The sequence below is a fragment of the Rhyacophila brunnea genome, unplaced genomic scaffold, assembly GCF_057557595.1.
Source record: "Rhyacophila brunnea isolate RB1 unplaced genomic scaffold, BYU_Rbru_1.0 scaffold_16, whole genome shotgun sequence".
NCBI lineage: Eukaryota > Metazoa > Arthropoda > Insecta > Trichoptera > Rhyacophilidae > Rhyacophila > Rhyacophila brunnea.
In genome coordinates this window covers 8659917-8682822 of record NW_028232816.1, presented here as the reverse complement: position 1 = coordinate 8682822, position 22906 = coordinate 8659917, and the positions used below count along the sequence as shown (strand labels likewise).

The window sequence follows — 22906 nt, the reverse complement described above, 5'->3', positions numbered from 1 at the left end:
GCGACCCGGATTTCGCTTTTCGGCATCTTCAGGCACTGTGTACAGAAAAGGTAAATATAGGCTGAAAACAAATATAGTTATTTCTAACTTATATAATAAATTAATACACTAAAGTAAGTAGAAAAAACTTTATCACCTACCTATTAAGTCAAAGATCACAATAAAAAATATAACAAGCAAATTATGAATAGTTGAAGTGTTTGTAAAAAAACCCTATCAATAATAATACAATACAACACTAGGAAAACTATGGCAATGTATTTAGCAAAACCAGGGTCGCAAAAAACAACTCAAACAGAATAGTACAAAACTTAAATCCATTAAAATTTAAATTAAAATTCCATCAAGTATCTTCGATCGATAGTATTAATATTAAATTAATAATATTTCTTTATGGCTTTTAGCAGTTATTATTGTCTTTCACGAAATATTATTCACACCGAAACTTAGGGGGAAAGAATAACAACAAAATTAATACATACAACAAATGTATAACATTTATATAATCAATATTTTATTTCAATGTATATTCACATATTTTTTAGTAAAATCACAAATTTAGCACAATACGAGTGTCATTATAAATCAGATATTCAGCAAGGGCCAGCTTTTCATAGACTCTGCAAAAATTTTCACCACTCTAGAGACAGGCAGTTATATGATGGCTAAATGATAGGTGTTATAAGCGGAGACGAGTCTAGAAATAATTGGCTTCATATCCTTGTTGTCATCAGAACTTTAGAGTGATGGTAGATTTATAAATTTCAACTCAGGGGTAAGTGCTTCGCAGTTGTGGACTGAAACAATATGAAAAGATATTTGGTATATTTTCACTAGGGATTGCAATACCGATTTTAAAAATCAGACAATACCGATATATTCGATATTGTGATTGTGATATAAGTGGAAACAAAATGTATTAATTAACACAAAAGGCTTAACAGGACTGTTAATTTAGTCAGGTTACGCGATGTCTGGTTTACCTCCGTGGCCCTTCATCGTCCTTGATGACCAGCAATGACACATGCTATAAAATGTTAATACGTTAAAGTGTTTTTATATATATATATATTATGTTGGTAGATAGTTCTGTTTTTTTCAATGATTTTACGAATACCGGTATTGGTATTTTCATTCGGTATTGCGATTACCTAATTATTACCTATACTACATATTCTAATGTACCTAGTGATAATATTATAATGTATTAAAATTTGGGGGTGGTTCAGTATTCCAAAAATTGGATCTCCTTGCAATATTCTTAAAAAAAATTACTTTATATTAATTATCTTTTCATTTTTTTTAATCAAACTTTATTAATTCACAATATATTTTAGTAAAATTTTGACATTTTGTTTGCGATGGGCCATAATATATTAATAACCATTGAATATTGGATAATTAAACAAATAATTTAAAATAGAAATATAATATTATGTTTTATTCATAAGATCTTTGTTAAAAAAAATAGTATTTTGAAACCGGAAAAATTTTCACTAACGCGTTTTCTTAAAAGTTTCTACATGGTTGGTTTAAAATTATATATGACGAGATTGAAAGCCTATCCAAGGGTATATGAAAAAATAGCCAAATGTTTGTTAAATATTAGGGATTTATGCTGACATCGATAATTTGGGAAAGTGGAGCATTTAAAATAACAGAAAAATAATTACCGAGTTTTTTAAGGAATTTAAAGAGTAACCGTATAAGAAGGTAGGTAGGTATTATTTAATACCTACCTAAAATATGAATATATTATTAAATATTTTCATATTTTTTACCACAGCAAATACATACATATATATTTTGGTTCTTGTCTGTTTAGTAAAAGCCAGCGGCAAATAAATTTTGAAAATAGCCGATATACTGATTTATTTGTTAGGTAAGGTTAGTTATGTGCTGCTAAAATGAAAATATATTGAGTGTATCCAACAGAGGTGAAAAAATAATAAAAAAAAATTCATCAAATATATTTACAAGTAATTGTCGCAATGAATTACTATAATATTATTATGAAATAGAAAATATCCATGACAAAAATGTTCAATTATTCTATAATAATTATTGATGACTGTACAAGCGTTGAATTAAAGAAGCTTTTCCTGCAGCCGGACTTATTTGCACTTGATGAACTTTTGCGAGCTTTTGTTAAAATTATCAATATATTCAAATTATTTGTAAAAAATCACTAGTTCTATAATAATTATGATCAATACATATTATTTTAAATGTCAACATAATAATTGTTGGTAGGTATGTAGGTTTTTGCTATAAAATAATATTTTTAAAAGATTTTAATAGCTATATTTTATTGAAAAGCGCCTACTTCTGTTTTTTTTTAAATTTAAGAAATACCGGTATTAATACCGGTATTCAATAAGAAATACTGAAAAACCTTATTGACATTTTCATTCGGTATTGTAATCCCTAGTTAGGTTATCATTCTTAAATTCATGAATTTTGCCGATATTGCATATGAAAATTGCCACTGTTCCTGTCTGGCTTCCGGTAAACAGGCTTATATCAAAATATTTTGCGTAAATATCTAAAAGTATTATTTTCACATTAATATAATAATAATAATAATAATAAGTAATCTAAATGGTCAAAATGTATTCTAAAACTATCTAATTCATATTAACTTTCGTAAATATGAACCATAACTATGTAAATTTAATAAGCACAAATAACAGCAACTCTTTTTTGTTTGTTTTGTTAATTTTTTATCGCTTTCAAAATAGTGTTTAAAAAATTTAATGGAACTGCGCAAAAGACATTTGCGTATTTTAGGCTTATATTTGACAGTGTAAAATTATATAATAAAACAATTTTCTCAGCTATAATAGTTTACCTTAGAATTCATCAATGAAAACTCCACCCAAATTTGAGCCCATCTTGGCCATAAGCAGATGTCGGGTAGGTCGTTGTACCGGAGGTTCGTCTTCATCTTCATCTTCATATTCACTTTCACCAAAAACTGCTTCTTCTAGAACTTGTTCTTCTTGTCCATGTACTGGAATATCTTTGTGGATATGATCTTAAAAATACAAGGGATTTGATTATTAATTGAAATAAAACAATAATATATCGTATACCGTAGAAACTCCTTGGTCTGCTCTGTTATTTTCTAGTTATCCTTAAAGTAATATTACTGAATACCCGGCATGACCCCCACAAAGGGGGGCTGACAGGGCTCTAGTCTGGGGGCCCGCAGAGGGGCAGGTAAACCAGTTAAGTGAGATAAACACCCCGCAAATTTATAAGCTCCAATGGCAAAAAAGTCGTCTGCGGCGCTATAAACCAACTAGAATTTTATTTTATAATATTACTTTTAGTGTGTTTCCTGACTAATAAAAATGACTATTTATCCAACATGCAAAGGGTCACTCATGTAACGTGGCTATCACAAAAGAGGGTCGCGATCAGTGCTTCATAATATGATGCTGAGTGTTGACAATTCAAGCTGATTTATTTAAAAATACCAAAAATCCCCTTTAAACACGGAATACCCTTTATTTTACACGGAATCCTGGAGTTCTGCGGAATATCATTTGGGAAACACTACTATATGACATTAAACTGCCTTTAACCTTAGCAATAGGTTGGAGAGCTCGCCAAATATCGTGACCTAGTGGCCCGCTTCAGGATGTGGGGGGCATGATACCCAGTATCCGTCGCAAAATCTGTTCTCAAAGCGTAGTATACGGTTGCTCGGAGCTTTCGTAAAGTGCCATGACTCCGTAAACCATCACAGCCAGACTCAATCGTCAAATAGACCGCATTTGGTGTCAACCGAGTAGTCTCAAACACTCCATATCGAGTTGAATGTTGCTATTGACACTCTTGATGTTTTTCCCGTTGCTAATCAGGAGAGATCAGAACTATACGTTTGTAGTGTGATGATCAAGAGAAACGGAACAAGGACATAACCCTATCTGACACCGAACCATTCCGTGACAGTGTCACCAACTGACACAGCATTCGCTATTCTCATGCAGGGATTAAATTATGACCACAATCTTCGGACGGATCCTTTATGCTCATATGATATTATAGTACATAGTGATAGGTATGGGTTTACGGAGGGTGTTGATTTATACTTTTACACTTATTGAAAACACTGACTCAGGGACATTACGTAAGTATATTTCGCTTTACAGGAAACAATTAGTTATTAATAACATTTTGTAATCGTAGGCTTTGGCGCGAAAAACGTAGCGAATCGAATTTAGATTCGACGTAAGGGCTCAACGGGGGTAGGTAGCCGACTGGTTGTACTACCTACTCGACCCTTCCGTCCGCCGAGAAACAAACAGACTACGGTAACTTTCTTTTTCTGTTTCGCTGTGCATTCTGGTCTAGCCTTGACTCATTTACCGTTACAATAATATTATCATTATACTCTCAACTCTGTCGATTGAAGGATTTTTGATGGGGGATTTAGGCATTATGATATTTGGTAACACTAGTTAATTGTTAAATTTCTCTATAATTTTTAGTAATAATAGGTTGGGCTTAGGACGATTCGGCGCCAGGACAACTTACTGGGCGCCACGCAATCGAATGAAATTTTAAAATAAATAGACGTTCGTGAATTATAGGTAGGTACTTTTAAATATATTATATTTAATATTAATATTTATATTTTAATTATTATATCAATCCGCAATAAAAAAACATTAAGGGGGGACATGCTCGTCGAAGGTCAAAATTGAGTTTTTATTGTATTTTCAAACCATGATCCTGGACACTCCTTAAACGTTGTAGATAATCTATTTATATAATTTTGAAGCCTTATTATCCTTTATAGTTATTTTAAACATTTGATGACTGCATAAAGTATTTTTGTTACATAAAATAGTATTCTTTTAAACCTCTCGCTCTAATGTTTTAGAATATAGTCATATTTCGGTACATAACTGTGCAGTGGTGTTAAGATTTTTTACATTTATTAATTTTTAAACGAATTTATAAAACCATTAGCATAATTTATTACGAGATAATTTTTGTAAAATATTCACGATAAAAAATTATATTGATAATCTCTGTGATCCCAAATTTGACAAGAATTAGGCATTTTATTATTCAAAAAATCGGCAAGATTAACACATTTGAAGATGATTCTAAAGATATTTATTATAAGCTATATCTTTGACCATTCAAGTGTGATAAACATATTATGAATAATGATTGCTTTATAATAATTATTGACCTAAGAATAAGGTAGTGTTTTTTTGAAATACGCCATTTCTTTTGTCATTCCCCAGTGGTTAAGCTACAACATACGGCCGTAGCCATAAATTGACAAACTATAATTAAAGTAAGGAGTAAAATTATGTTAACGCGCGTGTTTGAACATGTACCTAACCGAATTTTTTTTTATTTTTTTTTTAAACGGTACATGTTCAAACACGCGCGTCAATATCATTTTACTCCCTACTTTAATTATAGTTTGTCAATTTATGGCTACGGCCGTATGTTGTAGCTTAACCACTGGAGAATGACAAAAGAAATGGCGTATTTCAAAAAAACACTACCTTATTCTTAGGTCAATAAATATTATAAAGCAATCATTATTCATAAGATGTTTATCACACTTGAATGGTCAAAGACATAGCTTATAATAAATATCTTTAGAATCAACTTCGAATGTGTTAATCTTGCCGATTTTTTGAATAATAAAATGCCTAATTCTTGTCAAATTTGCGATCACAGAGATTATCAATATAATTTTTTATCGTGAATATTTTACAAAAATTATCTCGTAATAAATTATGCTAATGGTTTTATAAATGCGTTTAAAAATTAATAAATGTAAAAAATCTTAACACCACTGCACAGTTTTGTACCGAAATATGACTATATTCTAAAACATTAGAGCGAGAGGTTTAAAAGAATACTATTTTATGTAACAAAAATACTTTATGCAGTCACTAAATGTTTAAAATAACTATAAAGGATAATAGGGCTTCAAAATTATATAAATAGATTATCTACAACGTTTAAGGAGTGTCCAGGATCATGGTTTGAAAATATAATAAAAACTCAATTTTGACCTACGACGAGCATGTCCCCCCTTAAGTTACAAGCAAAATGAATTAAAACTACGAAGTTGTAGATATAAACTGATTAAAATTCCTCTTCTACTTTATGTATAAAATAGTAAAGAAGGCATACTTATTACATTCGATTATGCAGCGCCCAATTGTCCTGGCGCCCAGTTGTTCCATTTCCGATAAGTTATAAATCATAGAAGAGAATTCAAAATTTTGTGAGATGGTTCCTTCATATAATATGATGCAAATCAAATAATTAAAATTTTAATCAATCATCGTAGTATATTCTTGGGTTTTCACCGTGTCTCCTTCTTCCTTCTTTATTCAACGTTTCGGGCTCGTTGCAGAGGCCATTATCAAGAGATATGTTTTATGATGAAATGTAGTGTAGGTATGTGAATGTAAACGTTGCTCTTAGAATGTCAAAAGGAATCCGATTATTTAAGAGCAAACGTTGCTCAGAGTAATCTGTCGATCATTACGACCGGGGATACCGGCTCGAATATTAGATTTTGCTGATAGTGCAACATTAATCAATCATGTTGATTCAATACTCACGGTATACATGCTGGTCTTGTTTTTGTTGCACGACTGCCGAATTGCTGTCCTCTTTGATCTCTTTTTGCTGCTGAGTGGCTGTTTCTTCCTGAACTTCTTCCTCTTGCTCGGCCACCAGACTCTTAGTCTCTTCAGCCACGATTACTCTTTCCGTTTCTGCGATAACCTCTTCTTGTGCAGTGGTAATTTCGATTGCCGCTGGCTTTGTTTCTGGAATTCGAATCAACTTCCTGTGACCTTTCACGCCATCGTACCGTGCTGCTGAAACGACCGACAGTATTGCCAACTGAAAATATTTTTGTCGAATGATCAATAATTGTATTGGTAATGTGACATTGTATAAATAATAGGTTTACATAAAATTTTGTCGGAGTCTGCACACCCGTTATGCAGGCGTCTACTGTGGCGTAACGAACGTCAGGCGCTCTTAAAATTTGTGCCGAAAGTGTCCCAGGAGCAACTTCCCAATACCTTGGTTGGCGTGATCCCTACTTCGATATAATGTATTACGGTCAATTCTCGATGAGAAAAGACCTTCTCGCTCGCCGTAAAATGCCGCAAACTTTTTAAAAGCTGAGAAATTTTCCCTCGTAGATACTAAGTAAAAATGACCGACCGGTCCAACTGAGAGTTGGACCAACTTGAGAAGCTCTTCCCTCTCAACCGACATATTGAGACACTCCCAGAGGTTGTGATCGGCATGCTGGAATTCGCCACATAAGCAAGTCGGAGATTCTATTAGGCCAAGCTGACAGAGCTTGGAGGCAAAACCACCGGGTCTGGTAAGAACTGAGAAGTCCAATGGTCAATATTCAAACTGGTTATCTCCATACGCCACATTATATTAATAAAAAACGAATGCGTTTTTCTGCCCTTGGATGAGGTGGTCCATCACCCCTGCCATGCACACAGCGCGGTGCCATAGTTGTTATTGCTGTCACCAAGAATTATTTATTTGTTTAAAAAAAGCACATTGAGCAAATAACAAATTATTAATTCAAGACGTTCATAACATGACATTTAGAATAAAAAGTACAGGTAAATCAACTAGAAATAAAACAAGATAGAGAAAAAAAACAAAACAAAAAATTTAAAAACATAATATAAAATATATAATGCACCGCTGAAAATGTCTACATCTCTAGGGAGTGCATTGACCAGCCGCACAGCCCTCGCTATTGGTGCCTGGTGAGCACCAGTTCCAGAATATCAGGATTGGAAACTATACCACGTGAGAGCAGTTAATTATAACGTATATACTTACTAATAAATTAATACACTTAAGTAGGAAAAACTTTATCACCTATCTGATAATTCTAAGATCACAATAAAAAAATTAACAAACAAATTATAAATAGTTGAAGTGTTTGTAAAACTCTATCAATAAAATAATACAATCAATAGGCGTAGTAAAATTTTAATAATAGATCATTAGATATTAATCAATAATAATACAATATTTAAAAGGTCTTTAATAAGTCAATCCTGGAAAAACGATAGCAATGTATTAGAATTAGGCGAAACCCGGGTCGCAAAAAACTACTCAAATGGATTATATTTTTTTTATTGTATGTTTTTTCTTTGACCTAAAATAGGGTGTAAATAAAAATACTGATGATATTAAATTAGTAACATGCAGCTAGTAATAATATATAAAATTATACTTCTTTTGGCGCGTTTGGGAAAACAGATCAAAGTGTATTTTTGGCGTGTGATGAAAGTAGCGCGCGTCGATGCAACACAATTTATTATTATGATTATTCATTAAGATTTGAGGCTTTATTTATGTAATTATTTTTTATGAGTAAAATTATATATCAATAAATAAATAAATTTTGTGAATGTTGAGTTGGTAAATAATTCAAACAATGGTATGTTGTAAATTTACAATATTTAGACACGTCATACACAAAAATACATATTTTTACAGTTTTGAATAATATTTTGTCCCATATCCCATGTCAATTTATTTATTAGCGGTTTATAATAATTGAAGGCGATAATAATTATTATGTTTCATCAGTCATCACAAAAGCCAATATCACGTTTCAGTTAAACCATTAAATAGGCTATGTTTTACTTTTGATTTGTAATAAATTATTATTGTTAACGAAAATAGTAATATAGTTATCTGTTTAAGCAAAAATGGCCGAAATAGCGGTTTGCTAAATTTTTCAAACACAGGTTTTGAGATTATTTTCTTCCAAAGTAGGTACATTCTGCAATGATATTATTTATTCGCATACATAATATTATTGCTGATGGTACCTATATCGATAAAATACCCTTGAGACCGAAATGAATATAATTATAATAACACGCCAGTAAAATGTATTTTTTTATTAATTCAGCATGGGCAGTTTTGAGTCGATTATAACCGCTGTATGGCAAAGATGAGTTTTTTGTTTTGTTACGCCAAAGAAGTATAACATCTAACGCGCGTACTTAAGTACACACACCATTTTTTTACCACTGTCCTAATAAAATAATTTATTTACTTACGGCCAGAAACACTAATACAGCCTTCATTTTGGTCAGGATGAAAAACACACAGTGACCAACTAAACATGAGACACAATAAAGCGATGTGATTACATTTCACTCGTATATATAATAAATGATCAAGATTATTTTGTATTGTTTATAATATGAATCATTAAGGAAATATATATCAATAATAATAAATAGGAAGACCAATTAATATACTGATTTCAATATATCTAGAAACATCTTAAATGTCCATATTTATAAGCCTGGCGGACTGTGAGTCCGTGGCTACTTGTGTTATATTCCATGTGTAATAAATATGAATTATCATTTTTAAGACCGCCATAGATTTTCACATAGCACGATTAATAATATTAATACTTACAGTGGGTAGCGAAGGGTGGAGGTAGGTTGTTAAGGTCCGCCATAAATTGTGCACATTAAATTTTGTTAGTCATACGTATTTGTTTTAATTGAACTAAGACTAAAATTTACAGATGGTATTGGTAAGTTTTTAAAAATTAATTAAACCCTGCCTTACCAAACCATAATAGTTATGGTATATTTTGCGTGGTACGACAAAATTATCAATTTCGCATACTTTTTCATTCATACTTTTTTGTTTTCGTTGGATTAAGAATATATATTACACATATTGTGGTTTTATTGTCGTTTTAATTTAATAAAACGCAATTTTTTTGTAGTACTTATTCCACTTTTAATCAATAAATTAAGACCGGTTTCGTCCACTTCGGAGGGACATTTTTATCATTTAAGGATAGACATTTCAACAATTTATGTTGAAAATGTCCCTCTGAGGTGGACGAAACCGGCCCTAATTTATTGATTAAATGTGGAATAAGTACTCCAAAAAAAATGCGTTTTATTAAATTAATACAACAATACAATGCAGTTCCACCATGAATTGACAACTAACAAAATAAAAGAAATTATTGTTGGTTTATTTTTTTAAATTCATTAAGCCCTGCCTAAACCAAACTATAATAGATAAAATAGCCGCGTGGCTTAAGCGCCGGTATGTGGTGTCGAGGGTCCCAGGTTCGAATCCTGGGTCTGGCAAGTACACATATTGTTTTTCAATTTTTGTATGAGTCAGGGTATGGACCTAATAGGTTGAGCAAGTGGCTGACGTCCATTTCTCGTAAAAATAAAATCTGTTAATACAAACTTCCACTCTGTGGAGGCCCATATGATCCTATAGGATCGGACATGGAATAATAATAATATAATATATATATATATATACTGGCTGAGCCGGCGAACTTCGTACCGCCTCAGAATCAATAATCTTGCGTTAACTTATTAGCCGAATTAAATTCAGTTTTTTATTAAGTTAAAATGAATATTCAAAATGAATTAATTTCAATAAATGTGCAAAAATCAAATCAAAATGAAATGGATTACATGGTTTTGGTTGGTTCAGATTTCGAAGCATGATGACTACCGAGCCAACCTTCAGTTGTAAATTGTGCGGTGGTAAGCCAGGAAAATCCAATGAGTTTAAAAATTCAGTTGGCTAGTTGGTTGCTTCGTCTTCGTTTGTTAGTGCAAGAACGTAGTGGTCGCGCGGGGGTGGCGCGCCGGCATCTTGCAAAACTCAAACGTATAACCGTGTGTAAAATGTTCGTAGACAGTGTCTTTTTTCGGGCATAATACACATGGCTATACGTTTGAGTTTTGCAAGACGCCGCCGCACCGCTCCCGCCAAATTACTACGGCCGAGCACTTACACAGTCGATAGATTTGAAGGAATGCAGTTAACCAACGATTTGATTTTGAATTGTGAAGTTTAAGTGATCCACATCTTTGTTCTTTGCGGCAAGAATTGCTCGTTCACTCAACCAATTGTTGACACAAAATTGCAAAAATTCAGCGGAAACGAAATCAATCCGTTCGATTCGTCGACAGAAACACGGCCGTTACCGATAGTCAGAAATTGCTTAGAGAAATCTTCGGCAGATGGATTGCTTAGCAATGTAACTTGCATGTTTGTCGTCAGCTGAAGGTTCTTCACATAACGCCACAGAGTCAATGATTTGAGGCAAGCATTTATTTCATCGGCAGCGGTCGATCTTGGAATGACTGGTAGTATTTGGCGGAAATCGCCAGATAATAGAATCATTGCGCCTCCAAAACATCTCTCACAATGCGCGTTTGTGCGCCATTCTACATTCATCCCAGGTGATGATTTTACTTGCTACCAAAACTTTGGCCATTGCTGAATGTTTCGCAATATTGCATATCGGTGTTTCAGTCGTTTGAAGGTTTAACGGCAATTTCAATGCTGAATGAGCCGTTTGGCATCCTTTTTAGCAACGTGGCCGCTATCCCGGAAGAACTGCTACAGCAATTTTGGATCTCGCACGAACAGTAGCCAAAATCAATGACATGAGGAATGTCTTCCCAGTTCCACTGGCGCATCGAGGAAAAATAAGCCACCATTTCCATCATCAACTGCCTTCATTAACGTATCGTTCACTACCTTCGGTTGGGAGTTCAACATTGGTACATTCGTTCGAACTAATTAGTTCAATGCATCTCGATCATTTTTACGTTCACGTTCCAATTCTAGATTGAAAGCGTAATTCACTCCACGATGTGGCATTGGCATTCCTAACTTGACTAACAAACTGCCGCACATGAGGTAACACATGTCTTCGATCAAAAGGAAAACCTGGTTATGTATCTCCTTATTCACCTTGAGATCAGAATTCCCTGAAATGACACGAATTCGATGTAAAATGTCTTCTGACATGTCATCCTTGTAGTTGTTCTACAGTTCAGGTGGATTCGATGGGAAGCATGTCGAAATAATGATAGCAAATAATGATAGCAAATAATGTGCGTATCTGACTTGGAGATGCAGAAACAAATGCTTTAGCGATTGTCATGTCTCGATGAGTATCATTTTCAAGCAAATTGAGCTTTTGACATGCAGCACGAAATGTTGGGCACACTACACCGTTTACAGTTCGAAGTGATTCAAATGATGTCGGCCCACGAACATTTAACAGCAACAACCGCAAGTAGAATCATTCGCCATTCTTTGGATGAACTGTGTAAATGCGACCAAGAGCATCAGTAGAATGCACATCCGGATGATCAGGAACCGCGTCGCCTTGCTTCCGACGTTGAAATTTCTTCGATGAAGCGTTCCAAGTGTAATAACGTAGCATCTCAGAGTAGAACAACGTTTGTGCAAACGGATCGCTTTGGAAAATCGAAAAGAAGCTGGTCAATGTTGGCGCTAGAGATATTTCAGCACGTTGAGCAACATTCGATGCGTTGAAATAAAATTGTTGACCATTCTCCGGATGCACCGCCAAATGTACAGCAGTGGGATGACGTTCATGAATGGGGAATGAGAGAATACGCCAAATCGCTTCATTGCAGCTTACATATCGACCAACTTGATAGTGCGTGATTTCATCGTTGGTATTGGGAGTTTGAACGCCAAAAACTACAATATCGCTGCCTTTGGTGACATATTTGGAGATGTATTTGATGGACTTCACTGAATTGCAAAACTCCACATTGCAATGCGCCTTGAATGTTTTGGAAAAAAGTGGCGAATACGGAACAACGTGTTCAACAATGTGTTCAACGGAACAACGTGAAATGTTGTCGACCACGATATCTTTTCACTTCATTTTCGTTGTGATAGTTCTACCGTTATCATTGGGTGATCGACGCCGATACAGTGGATAACCATCATTGGGCATGATTGGCAGTCTCCGCCGTTAAACTTCATGGATAACACTTGGAACACTTGCCGTCGACCATGCACGATGATTGGGGGTTGATGGTGCCACACTGTCCATGAATCTGCTTTTTCTCTCCCTGGCACTTTGCATTAGAGTAAACTCAGTAAACTCAGTCAGAGCTCACTTTGAGCGTAGCAATCAAAGTCTTGGGCATCTTCTCCCAGGACACTCCCAGGCCAATTCTTAGATGCTTCACATCACCAATTGATGGGTCCCGTGATACTCTCGATTAAGACCGAGGGTGGTACGGGGCGGGTTTGGTGGAGGGACTTTAACTTCAATGTCCATGAATCGTGTAAGTAATTACAACATCATGCAGGTCTGGATCGGTTTCGGGATCAGGAATCTCGGCACATATGATGTCATCTTTTTGGTCTGGTCAAATTCTTTCGATTAACCAAATAAGAATGTGTGCATGCGGCAAGCTTCGTTTTTGTCATTCAATCGAATACATCCAGCATCGAGTTTCCCAAAGATGCGATAATTAACAATGTAGTTCATCAGTGACAGGATTTTTCGTTTGAAGACACGTGCTGTGGTGTCGTGCCGATCACTTGATGTTTTTCCGGGGAGTAGCAGTTGAACAATTTCTATTCATTTCGGATTACATACGTCATTGCATCTTGCGCATATTCATGCATATGACGCGGGCTGCCAATGTACATCGTCGATAGAATAGTCAATCGACCAACATTAGCTGCATCTCCTACGGTGCTGATTGCATCGCGTAAATGAATATACTCCTCCGATCGCAGTTTGGCTTAGTTCAACCGAATGAGAGTGAGGCGCTCCGTCTCGATTTTAAGCAATCGACGAAATCGCAGCAAATAGTTGTCCGCATTTTGACGAATCATCAAATGATAAACACTGGAAAATTAATCACATAATTCAAAATTACATAATGAAGCTGTTATCGATTCACACATAATCACAAATTTGATAACCTCACAAAGTGAACATCTTCGAAGGCAACTTACCGTTTGAAAATCACGATCGAAATAGCTATTTGCGCACCTAGCTGGCAATCGGCTCGATTCTTCACGTAGATCGATTGTCGAATGAAGTTCGAAGGATGGATTTTGAAATTGGTAGGTAAATAATGAGCAATACCAGCAATGAGATCATGTAATTTTATCCTTGGCTTTATTTTTGGACGCTGTCGAAGAAGTAAAAAAGATTCAGGCAGGACAACTTCCTCCAAAATTTGCCGGAGTCTTTCAGGATTATCTGAGGCTGAACTGAATCAACTGTCAAAGGATAGATAATGCACATAACGCCTTTCATTTGTTTGTTTGTTTCTTGTTTATTCTTTCTGTCATGTATCAGAGATGGCGTTGTATATGGATTTAAATTTTTTGTGATTTTATTTTATTTTAGAATGCGCGAGGTTCATTGTTCAAAATGTCAAAATGTATGAGAAAATGAATTTTCTTCATAATTAATTTTTTCCGTAATTTATCCGATATTTTAATAGTTATTCTGCTATTCGGGGCGGAGACAAATCCAACAAATCAAAGATTATAAAAATCGGTCCAGCCGTTCTTGAGTTATAAATGGTGTAACTAACCCGACTTTGTTTTATATATATAGATAGATATAAAATATCCAAAGTTATGTATGAATTTATTGCATAATTTTAGATATTTTATAGATAGACCAGTATTATTTTACTAGTATCTATTATGGCTTGGTTTCATAGGGTTTAGTTGAATTTTAAAAAATAACCGTAAATTATTGTAGTCTTATTTCAATGAAAATAAAGACATATTACTCGCATTATAAATACGCACTATTTATGGCGGATCTTAACAGCTTACCTCCACCCTTCACCACTGATGCATAATTATGTATATATTATATATTATATTATGTGTATTTGGGTATGTATGTGGTTTTATTTGTGGATTTGTTATATTTAAAAAAAAGTAGCATGTAAGAATATTTGTTTAACTAATATAACATTTTAAAAACTGATATTATTGAAATCTCTCATTAGTAAACTCCATTAAGTTCCCAATATGATGCCATTGTTTTTCCAGTATTGACGATTTTACACCTCTTGAATATGGTATTATTATTGATTATTATCTAATGATCTATTATTAGGGTTTCGACAATTTGCACGCCTATTGATTGTATTATTAGTGATAAGGTAGGGGTTTTTTTTTTAAATACTTAAACTATTCATAATACACACGTGTCAAGAATACGTTGTACGTCTAATACTGAAAACTGCTCTCGGTTTATGCATTTACGCTCGTTTAATGTTGGTGTATTACACACACTATTGCACGTGCATAATGCGTGCTAAATTTTCGTAGGACACTCACACATTCAAAAACCCTGCTTCAACGTGCGGCGTATTGAATATAGCCAATCGGTATTCTATTTATTATCTGTTCTGTGGTGTTTACCTTTTGGTGCGAAACTCGAGTCGCAAAAAACGACTCAAATGGAATGATAGTACAAAACTTAAATCCATTAGAATAAATAATTTAATAATATCTTAAAAAGTATTTGATAACAATAACTATTCACTATAGTTTTTACAATGTTTACTCAATTATAGGTACTAAAATATATTGGAAAATAATTTTGTATCAAAAAGATGGCAACAATGTTCCACTTTCTTTTTAATTTGCTGTTGTTGTAGATGGCACGCATAGTAGAGCGTGAAAATATGAACGAATTGTTTTATTGATTTTGATAAATCTGATTTTTTGTAAATACGTCAAGAGTATTAATATTGTATCTTGCGTACATAAATATCGAAATTCATTTGACATTTGTATCGTCAGAATGAATTTCAATTGAATCAAATAACTCGTCGTATTTCATATTGACCTGATACTTTATTGTAATTCGTTATAATAAAAAACCAACGTTTTGTGTAATAGCACCTGTCCTGATACAAATTTCCCTCTGATTAGCGAGGGACAAAACATCGAGAGCGTCGACAGTGGTACATTTTATCACGGGAGATGGCATTTTGCAAAAAGAGCTCGCTATCTGAGTGGGAATGGTTGGAGCAACATTCAACTCAATGCGTAGTGTCTGGGACCCACGATTTTACTCGATCAAAACCAAATGCCGCCTATTCGACGCTTTCATTTTGACGGAGCTGCTTTACGGTAGCAAATCATGCCACCTTACCAAGGCGCATAGCAATCGTATACTGAGCTTCGAAAACAGATGTGTGTGACGAATACTGGGTATTCGGTGGTATGACTTTAGGAGCAACGAGGAGATAAGAGAACGCACCAATCAGCCTCTTATCACGCTGAGCGTGAAGAGGCAACGTTGGAACGGGCTCGGCCACGTGCTGCGGATGCCAGAAGAGAAATTCAACCTGGCTTGTCTGTTCTTCCGTCCGGATTCCGGCGTCCTGGAAGGCCGCTAAATACAATCTACAGAGTGTATACGGCGGAGCTACGGGATGCTGGTTTGACCTGGAACGAAGCAAGAAGACTGGCGAGCGACAGGGATTCTTGGAGGCGCCGCGTGGTGTCCATATGCTCCAGTTAAGGGGCGGATATGGCAAAAGAAGAAGAAGCTTTACGGTAGCGAATCATGCCACCATACGAAGGCGCATAGCAACCGTATACTGAGCTTCAAAAACAGATGTTTGTGACGAATACTGGGTGTTTGGTGGTATGACTTTAGGAGCAACGAGGAGATAAGAGAACGCACCAATCAGCCTCTCATCACGCTTAGAGTGAAGAGGCAACGTTGGAACGGCCTCGGCCACGTGGTGTGGATGCCAGAAAAGAACCTCAACCTGGCTTGCCTGTTCTTCAAGCCGACAGGATTCCGGCGTCCTGGAAGGCCACTAAATATAATCTTTAGAATGTATACGGTGGAGCTACGGGATTCTGTTTGACCTGGAATGAAGTAAGAAGACTGGCGAGCGACTGGGATTCTTGGAGGCGCCGCGTGGTGTCCATATGCTTCAACTAAAGGGCGGATATGGCCGAAGAAGAAAAAAAATTGGTGTATGTATGAACCGTGCGTAAAGTAGTAACTTACTTTAAATACGTACTCGTACATAGAGTTCCTTAATAAGATTATGACGCGTGGTTACCTTCATTTCCTATTTCTAATAAGTTTACATTATGTATATAATATGTTAGCAATTGGATTTACCACGTGTATATTATACTTAATATATTTTCCTTAACTAGGTAATGTAAGTATTTTACTAAACCTATAAACCTATATTACACTCGTATATCTTAGCACTTGCTATAGAAATAGTGGTTTACCTCATGCGTAGTTACATAAATATTATCATATTCATTAAAATTATTCATGTTATTGTAATTAATTTTCCTTATACACATTTCCTTAAACATTGGTGACATTATAATAAGGACCAGTTACGAAGACACTATCCTTATTTCTTTGATTGAAATAATAATAAAAGACGCCGTAAAAGAACTATTGACATTCAAAACAATTTATATTGTTAACTTTGCTTTATAAATCGGACAGCAAATGGTTTTATTATAAACATATTATTTACTTAAGATCAATATAATATTATTGATTAAATGCTTAGTTATAACGACATTTCTGAACACCAATTTCTAAAGGAATACAGGCCCGTCCCAACCAAGGGTATTGGTGGCACGGTGACATGTAAATCGTACGTAAAACATTTCACCGTGGCACATTTTCGCCGTGAGCTTTCTTATTAGAAAGAGATGACCGTATACTATACAATCTCCAATATTATTAGATTCAGTATGGATATTAATTCAATTTTCATAGCTGATTTTGGCAAAATTCATGAATTCAAGAACGAAAACCTAACGTAACCTAACCTAACAAATAATCCAGTATATATCGGCTACATTCATTTTTTTTGCTGCTGGCTTCCTCTAAAGTGTAAACCGACAAGAACAGTGTTTTCTTTAGACATGAATTTTATGTCAGTAGGTACTATACGACCAAAAGAGTTTGGACGGTCTTTAATATATGGCCATATTTTTCCGACACAACATTTCACGGTGAAGTGTGATACGGCGAACTGCATACGTACAAGTTTCCAGGCGGAAGGATTCAGGTGGTGGCAAGATTCCATATTCTATATAAAAAAGAGAGATTAAATTCAACCCTGTGAGCGTTTGGTGCCCAAATGGGTACCACTCATGATGGCATTTGCCCAGCGTTTGTCCGCGTTGCTTGCGACGTCTATCACATCGCGTACTCTTGTCCGCTTCTTTATCCATCGGTTTCTTTTGTAATATTTATGCGTTATGCTCAACATGCACCTTTCCATGCCATGTTGCGGTACAAGTAGGTATATACTATTAAATATTCCTATTTAGAAGATGAAATTCTTAACGTCTAATATTTTTATAATCAAACTACTCTAACTACTACCTCTAACTACCTCTTATTCCTCATCCACAATGTTTCTAGTTTTTTATTGATTGTGTAATATGATGCCTAAGTTTACAGTAGGTTACAGCAGCCTATCCCTATTATAATTACCCTTTAGTCGCATGGTTAACATACTAATATAAATTCACCATACTCTAATCTCTTGATTTAGTATTGGTTTTCTTTCACGATCCAATTAAAATAAACGATTTCCCTAATTTTTTGAATACATATTATCCCTATTTCACTCTCTCTTACATATTTTCATATATTTTATTTCATGCGTTACAATGTACGATTTAGAAGTTTGTGAACAGCTATTTATTTTATAAGTTAGTATAGTTGAGAATTGTCTAGTTGCTCTGCCAAGTCAGCTGCGTGCATTTAGTTGGTGACGCCAAATCATTCTAGACTAGTGTCGAAGTTGACAAGTCACTGGCATTGAAAATGCGTTCAATGTAAATACAATATTAATAATTAATATATTATTATTTATATAATAGGTATTTACACTAAACCATAAACCGCAGTATCTAGCATACGTTTAACCTTTGCTTTACGAAGCTAAAAAGTTCCGCTCGTTTTAGTGATGTCATATTGGGTTACCGTATTAGATTTTAAATATTCTAATAGATAAAATGGGAATGCCTATTTTACATATTACATAAATAAGTCTCATAATCATTATTTGCTATTTGCTTTATTTATAAGATTATCAAAAAGTTATCAAAATTTAATTATTCTATACATTCTTACAGTCTGCAAGTCATAATGATATCTTGATCTCACGCCTTATTTTCATGTCTCTTTCTCACAATTATTCAGTATGACGTCTCTTTTTGTTGCGTATACTTTTAGATCTATCTCTTTTGTTCATAATGGAATGCGACGCTCTGTGAATTTATAATTTATGACAAGTAAATGAAATCTTTCTAAATGGATATTTACCAATTATATGTATATGTATTTACTGGATAATGCAATCGATTTTGAAAAGAGTAACATTTTAATTAAAATATATTATATTGCTGATTCTATGAATATCCGAAATATGAAGATGACGAAGTGCATATTAATTGAAATATTTGCAGTTTATTGGGCTGGGTATCCGAAGGTGCTATTACAGTAACGGGAGTGTTAATGAAGATTTTTTAAATTTCAATTACTAATACGTAGATCGGCGATAGTGAATATTATTATGCTTTGGTATTGTTTGTAACAATGGGTGGTGTGTCATGGTATATAATAAATAATACACGAACAAAATTACAGCATTAGGTACAAAAGGAAAGGTTAATTAACAAATGAGGATTATAACATCCCTCATTTGTTCCTTTCCTTTTTTTCTCGTAAGAGTGGTTTTCCCCCAGAAATAAATCAAAGTCCAAGTCTGGTCGGTTTTGACCGTATATATTTTAAAAATAATTACAAGATAAAAATAACTTTTTATATACAACGTTCTAAAATTCTGTTGAACCATATAAACTTGACTTGACTAGCTTAAACGATCAAAAAAAATTGTACTTGACATGTCATATTGATTTCCATAATAACGCACATATTTATTAATAATTTAGTTGCTAGGACCCCAGACCCCTAGCAATCAATAATGGTGTCGAAATAACTTTTCATACAAAACAGAATTAACTGAAAATGAATTCAATTCTTCTTAAAAATGCTTGCAAAAAATGCATTGGCATCGTGTTCTGATATATTCTAAAAGTTTCAAATGTCTAGCTAGTCGGTAAGTTACTTAAAAATTGATTTCAAGATTTGTACCGGACAAAGAACCACTGGACAAATGAAAATACGAGCTAAGAAAAACGTTGTAATACATAGGTAATTTTTAAACCTTTATAATAAATTATTCTTCTAGTTAAACATATAAACATTAGCTGTTTTCGCTGTCCACTCAGGTTAAAAAAATATAATGTCAGTTATATATAGTAGGTATCTGCACAGATTTTACGTTACACGCAGACGTTAGCCGGCTCTCACATCAAAACTCGTCTCGCCTAAAACGTGTCGAATACGTCGATGTGATGTCATCGTTATTTCCAGAATACACGTTGCCAAATGGAGCTCCGCAGATTGTCGATTTCGTTTGAAAACAAACATCTGCCGTTGCAATCGACAAGTTGCATTCTTCTCGGGCTCCGAGTCGAAGAGTCGAAGTCACATACAAACACCTGCGAATTGGTCATTCCTATACTGGCTCGCTGATCACCGCATTCAAATGTTTAATACGTTATACGGTTACGCGCGACTGTCGCTAGGTAGATGTGCGCGGTCTTCACAAGCAACACTGGATCTTAGTTCTCGGAAGGTTTATTTTATGGCTGTGCGGCACACTTGACGAGTTTTGATGTGAGAGCCGGCTTAGTGCTAATCACAACACAAACATATACCCTTCCAAACCAACACCAGGTCTTAATCAGGCGTTTTATGAGGCCCTACGTTTTGATGTGAAGCATCACCAATTGTTTACGACTGGAAAAGTTTCAGGAGTTGTGATCCAAGACTAAGGCTGCCAGTCACTCAAGTGAGCTCTGACTGATTTCATATGAATTTAAGTTAATATTACCCTTATAAGAGTGTAGCACGCAGAACAGACAAAAATGAATAGGTTCTAAAATATAAAACTACCAAATTAATGATTTAGGTAAGTAAAGAAATTTTCACGTTTGCAGTATTTGTGTAATAACCACAGGGTGTGGATTGCATTTCCTATACTGTTTCTAAAAACACTCTTCAATATGATACGCTACGGAGTACTACTCATCGTGACTGAGAACCGGCCAAATCTTGCCTATTACCTGATTGTGTTTTGTCGCTTTTACGGCACACCCACGTGGAGTCTGTCTTTTATAAGCTGGCTGAGGTTTCCCGCCCGCTTTAGCATTCAGTATTGCTTTCCCTCTCGTTCCCTCCCATTGAAAACTTGCAACAGTCGAACGCGATAGCACGTGACGTGAACGCAAGCTTATAGAATACAGACTCTAGATAAGTTGCTACAACTATTTTCTAGCCGAGGCCTGAACAAAAACGAACCATAAGTGCAAATGAGAAAATATTCGGCACGCTTTTACCTCCGTAAGAGTAAGATAGAATTTCTACGGCTGAATTAAATATTTTTTGGTAACACCGCTGATAAATATTAATTTGAATGATTTAATTCAATCAAAACTACGAGCACGTGTTGCTGAAATTTATTGGTTTTGTGTTAAATGTAAAGGTATTGGTAATTATTTAAGTTGAAGTTATCACGAAGAGACGTTTTACGTTGGCTGAAACACGTATTACGGATGCCGCCGAAGAGTGCGGCACTTCGTACCCTTGTCGCACAGTCTCAAGGGTTCCGTCGCCATGGCCGGCCCTCCCTCACCCTGCAGCGGTGCTACAAGAGCGACCTGCGTGCTGCATGTCTGACATGGCGTGAGGCGCAAGAGTTGACGATGGACCGAGGGAAGTGGTGCCAACTTGTGCTTGCCCTATGTCCTAATGTTGGGATGTGACAGGGTGGAAGAAGAAGAAGGAGAACTATTTATAGTTAATTTAGTTGAATATATTATGGTTAACTATGTTGTGTTTAAATTTGGTAGCCGTACTGAGAAGCAATATGATGGTATAACGTTTCATAGTCAAGCAAAGTTAATAATAATAAAATTGAAGAAACACACGAGAAACACGGCTTCATTTTTCCACTATCTTTATATTATTACTCTTAGCTTCTATCCTGTAGCTCGATAAACACCTGACTTGCAGCGGTGTCTAGTGCTTATTCCGGACTGAGATACATATAATATAATATATGTGGGTGAACAAATTTTGCAAATATCCTGTAAACATTTGTTCCAGCATAAATATATCCGTGCGCAGTCTACTGTTTAAAAGTTTTAAAACTAGTATCACGTTTATACCTCTAAACATTAGTTCCAAATTAAACGTACCTAGTATGAACAGTTTATGTCGTTAACAATTGCGCGCTTTTCTCAAAACAACATTTTACTGTACCACGCATCGTAACTACTGATGAAATATGAAAAAAAAAAAAAAAAAAAAAAAAAAAATCTCCCAAGCATGGTCATACTGTTTTGTTAGTATTTATTCCATGCGCTGTTTAAAATACATTACAAATTATATACAATGTTGACAATGCAATAATGTATCTTTGTCTGGATTAGGCATTTATTAATATGGTAAGATGTCCATTCTCATTCTCTCGCATCCACAATTGGCGCTGAGACAAACAAGACGTAGGTACCTATCAACAATCCCAGCGTTGCCAACATATCGTTTTTCTTGCCAGATCTAGCATTTTTAATAGATCTGACGTATGGCGTTAAATTTAGCATTTTTTGACACCGCAAATAGCTTAAAACATTATACGAGTATTATCATAATAAACCTACAATATTTACCAAATTCACAAAGAAATTAATATGCTGATCTTTTCCACATTACAGTTTATAAATAAATCACTTACAAAATTATATAAATAATTAAATTTCTTACCTACGTACATTTATTTTAATTTTATGAGTTACTTTTATTTTTTGATGTTCATGTGAAAACAATTAATAATTATTATAGTATATTTATTTGAAATGCTGTTTCCTCGACACTTTTTGAATT

The 22906-nt window shown here is 34.7% G+C and overlaps 1 protein-coding gene across 1 annotated transcript; it reads right to left on the bottom strand.

The window, feature by feature from the left end:
• Positions 1–490: 490 nt before the first annotated feature.
• Positions 491–9198, bottom strand: LOC147074310 (uncharacterized). The gene is made up of 4 exons (XM_085943598.1): positions 9117–9198; positions 6615–6900; positions 2852–3037; positions 491–797 (listed from the first exon to the last, which is right to left on the bottom strand). Exons 1-3 carry the CDS (start codon positions 9141–9143, stop codon positions 2853–2855), a joined length of 498 nt encoding a protein of 165 aa, XP_085799724.1. The 5' UTR covers positions 9144–9198; the 3' UTR covers positions 491–797; position 2852.
• Between the last annotated feature and the right edge of the window lie 13708 nt (positions 9199–22906).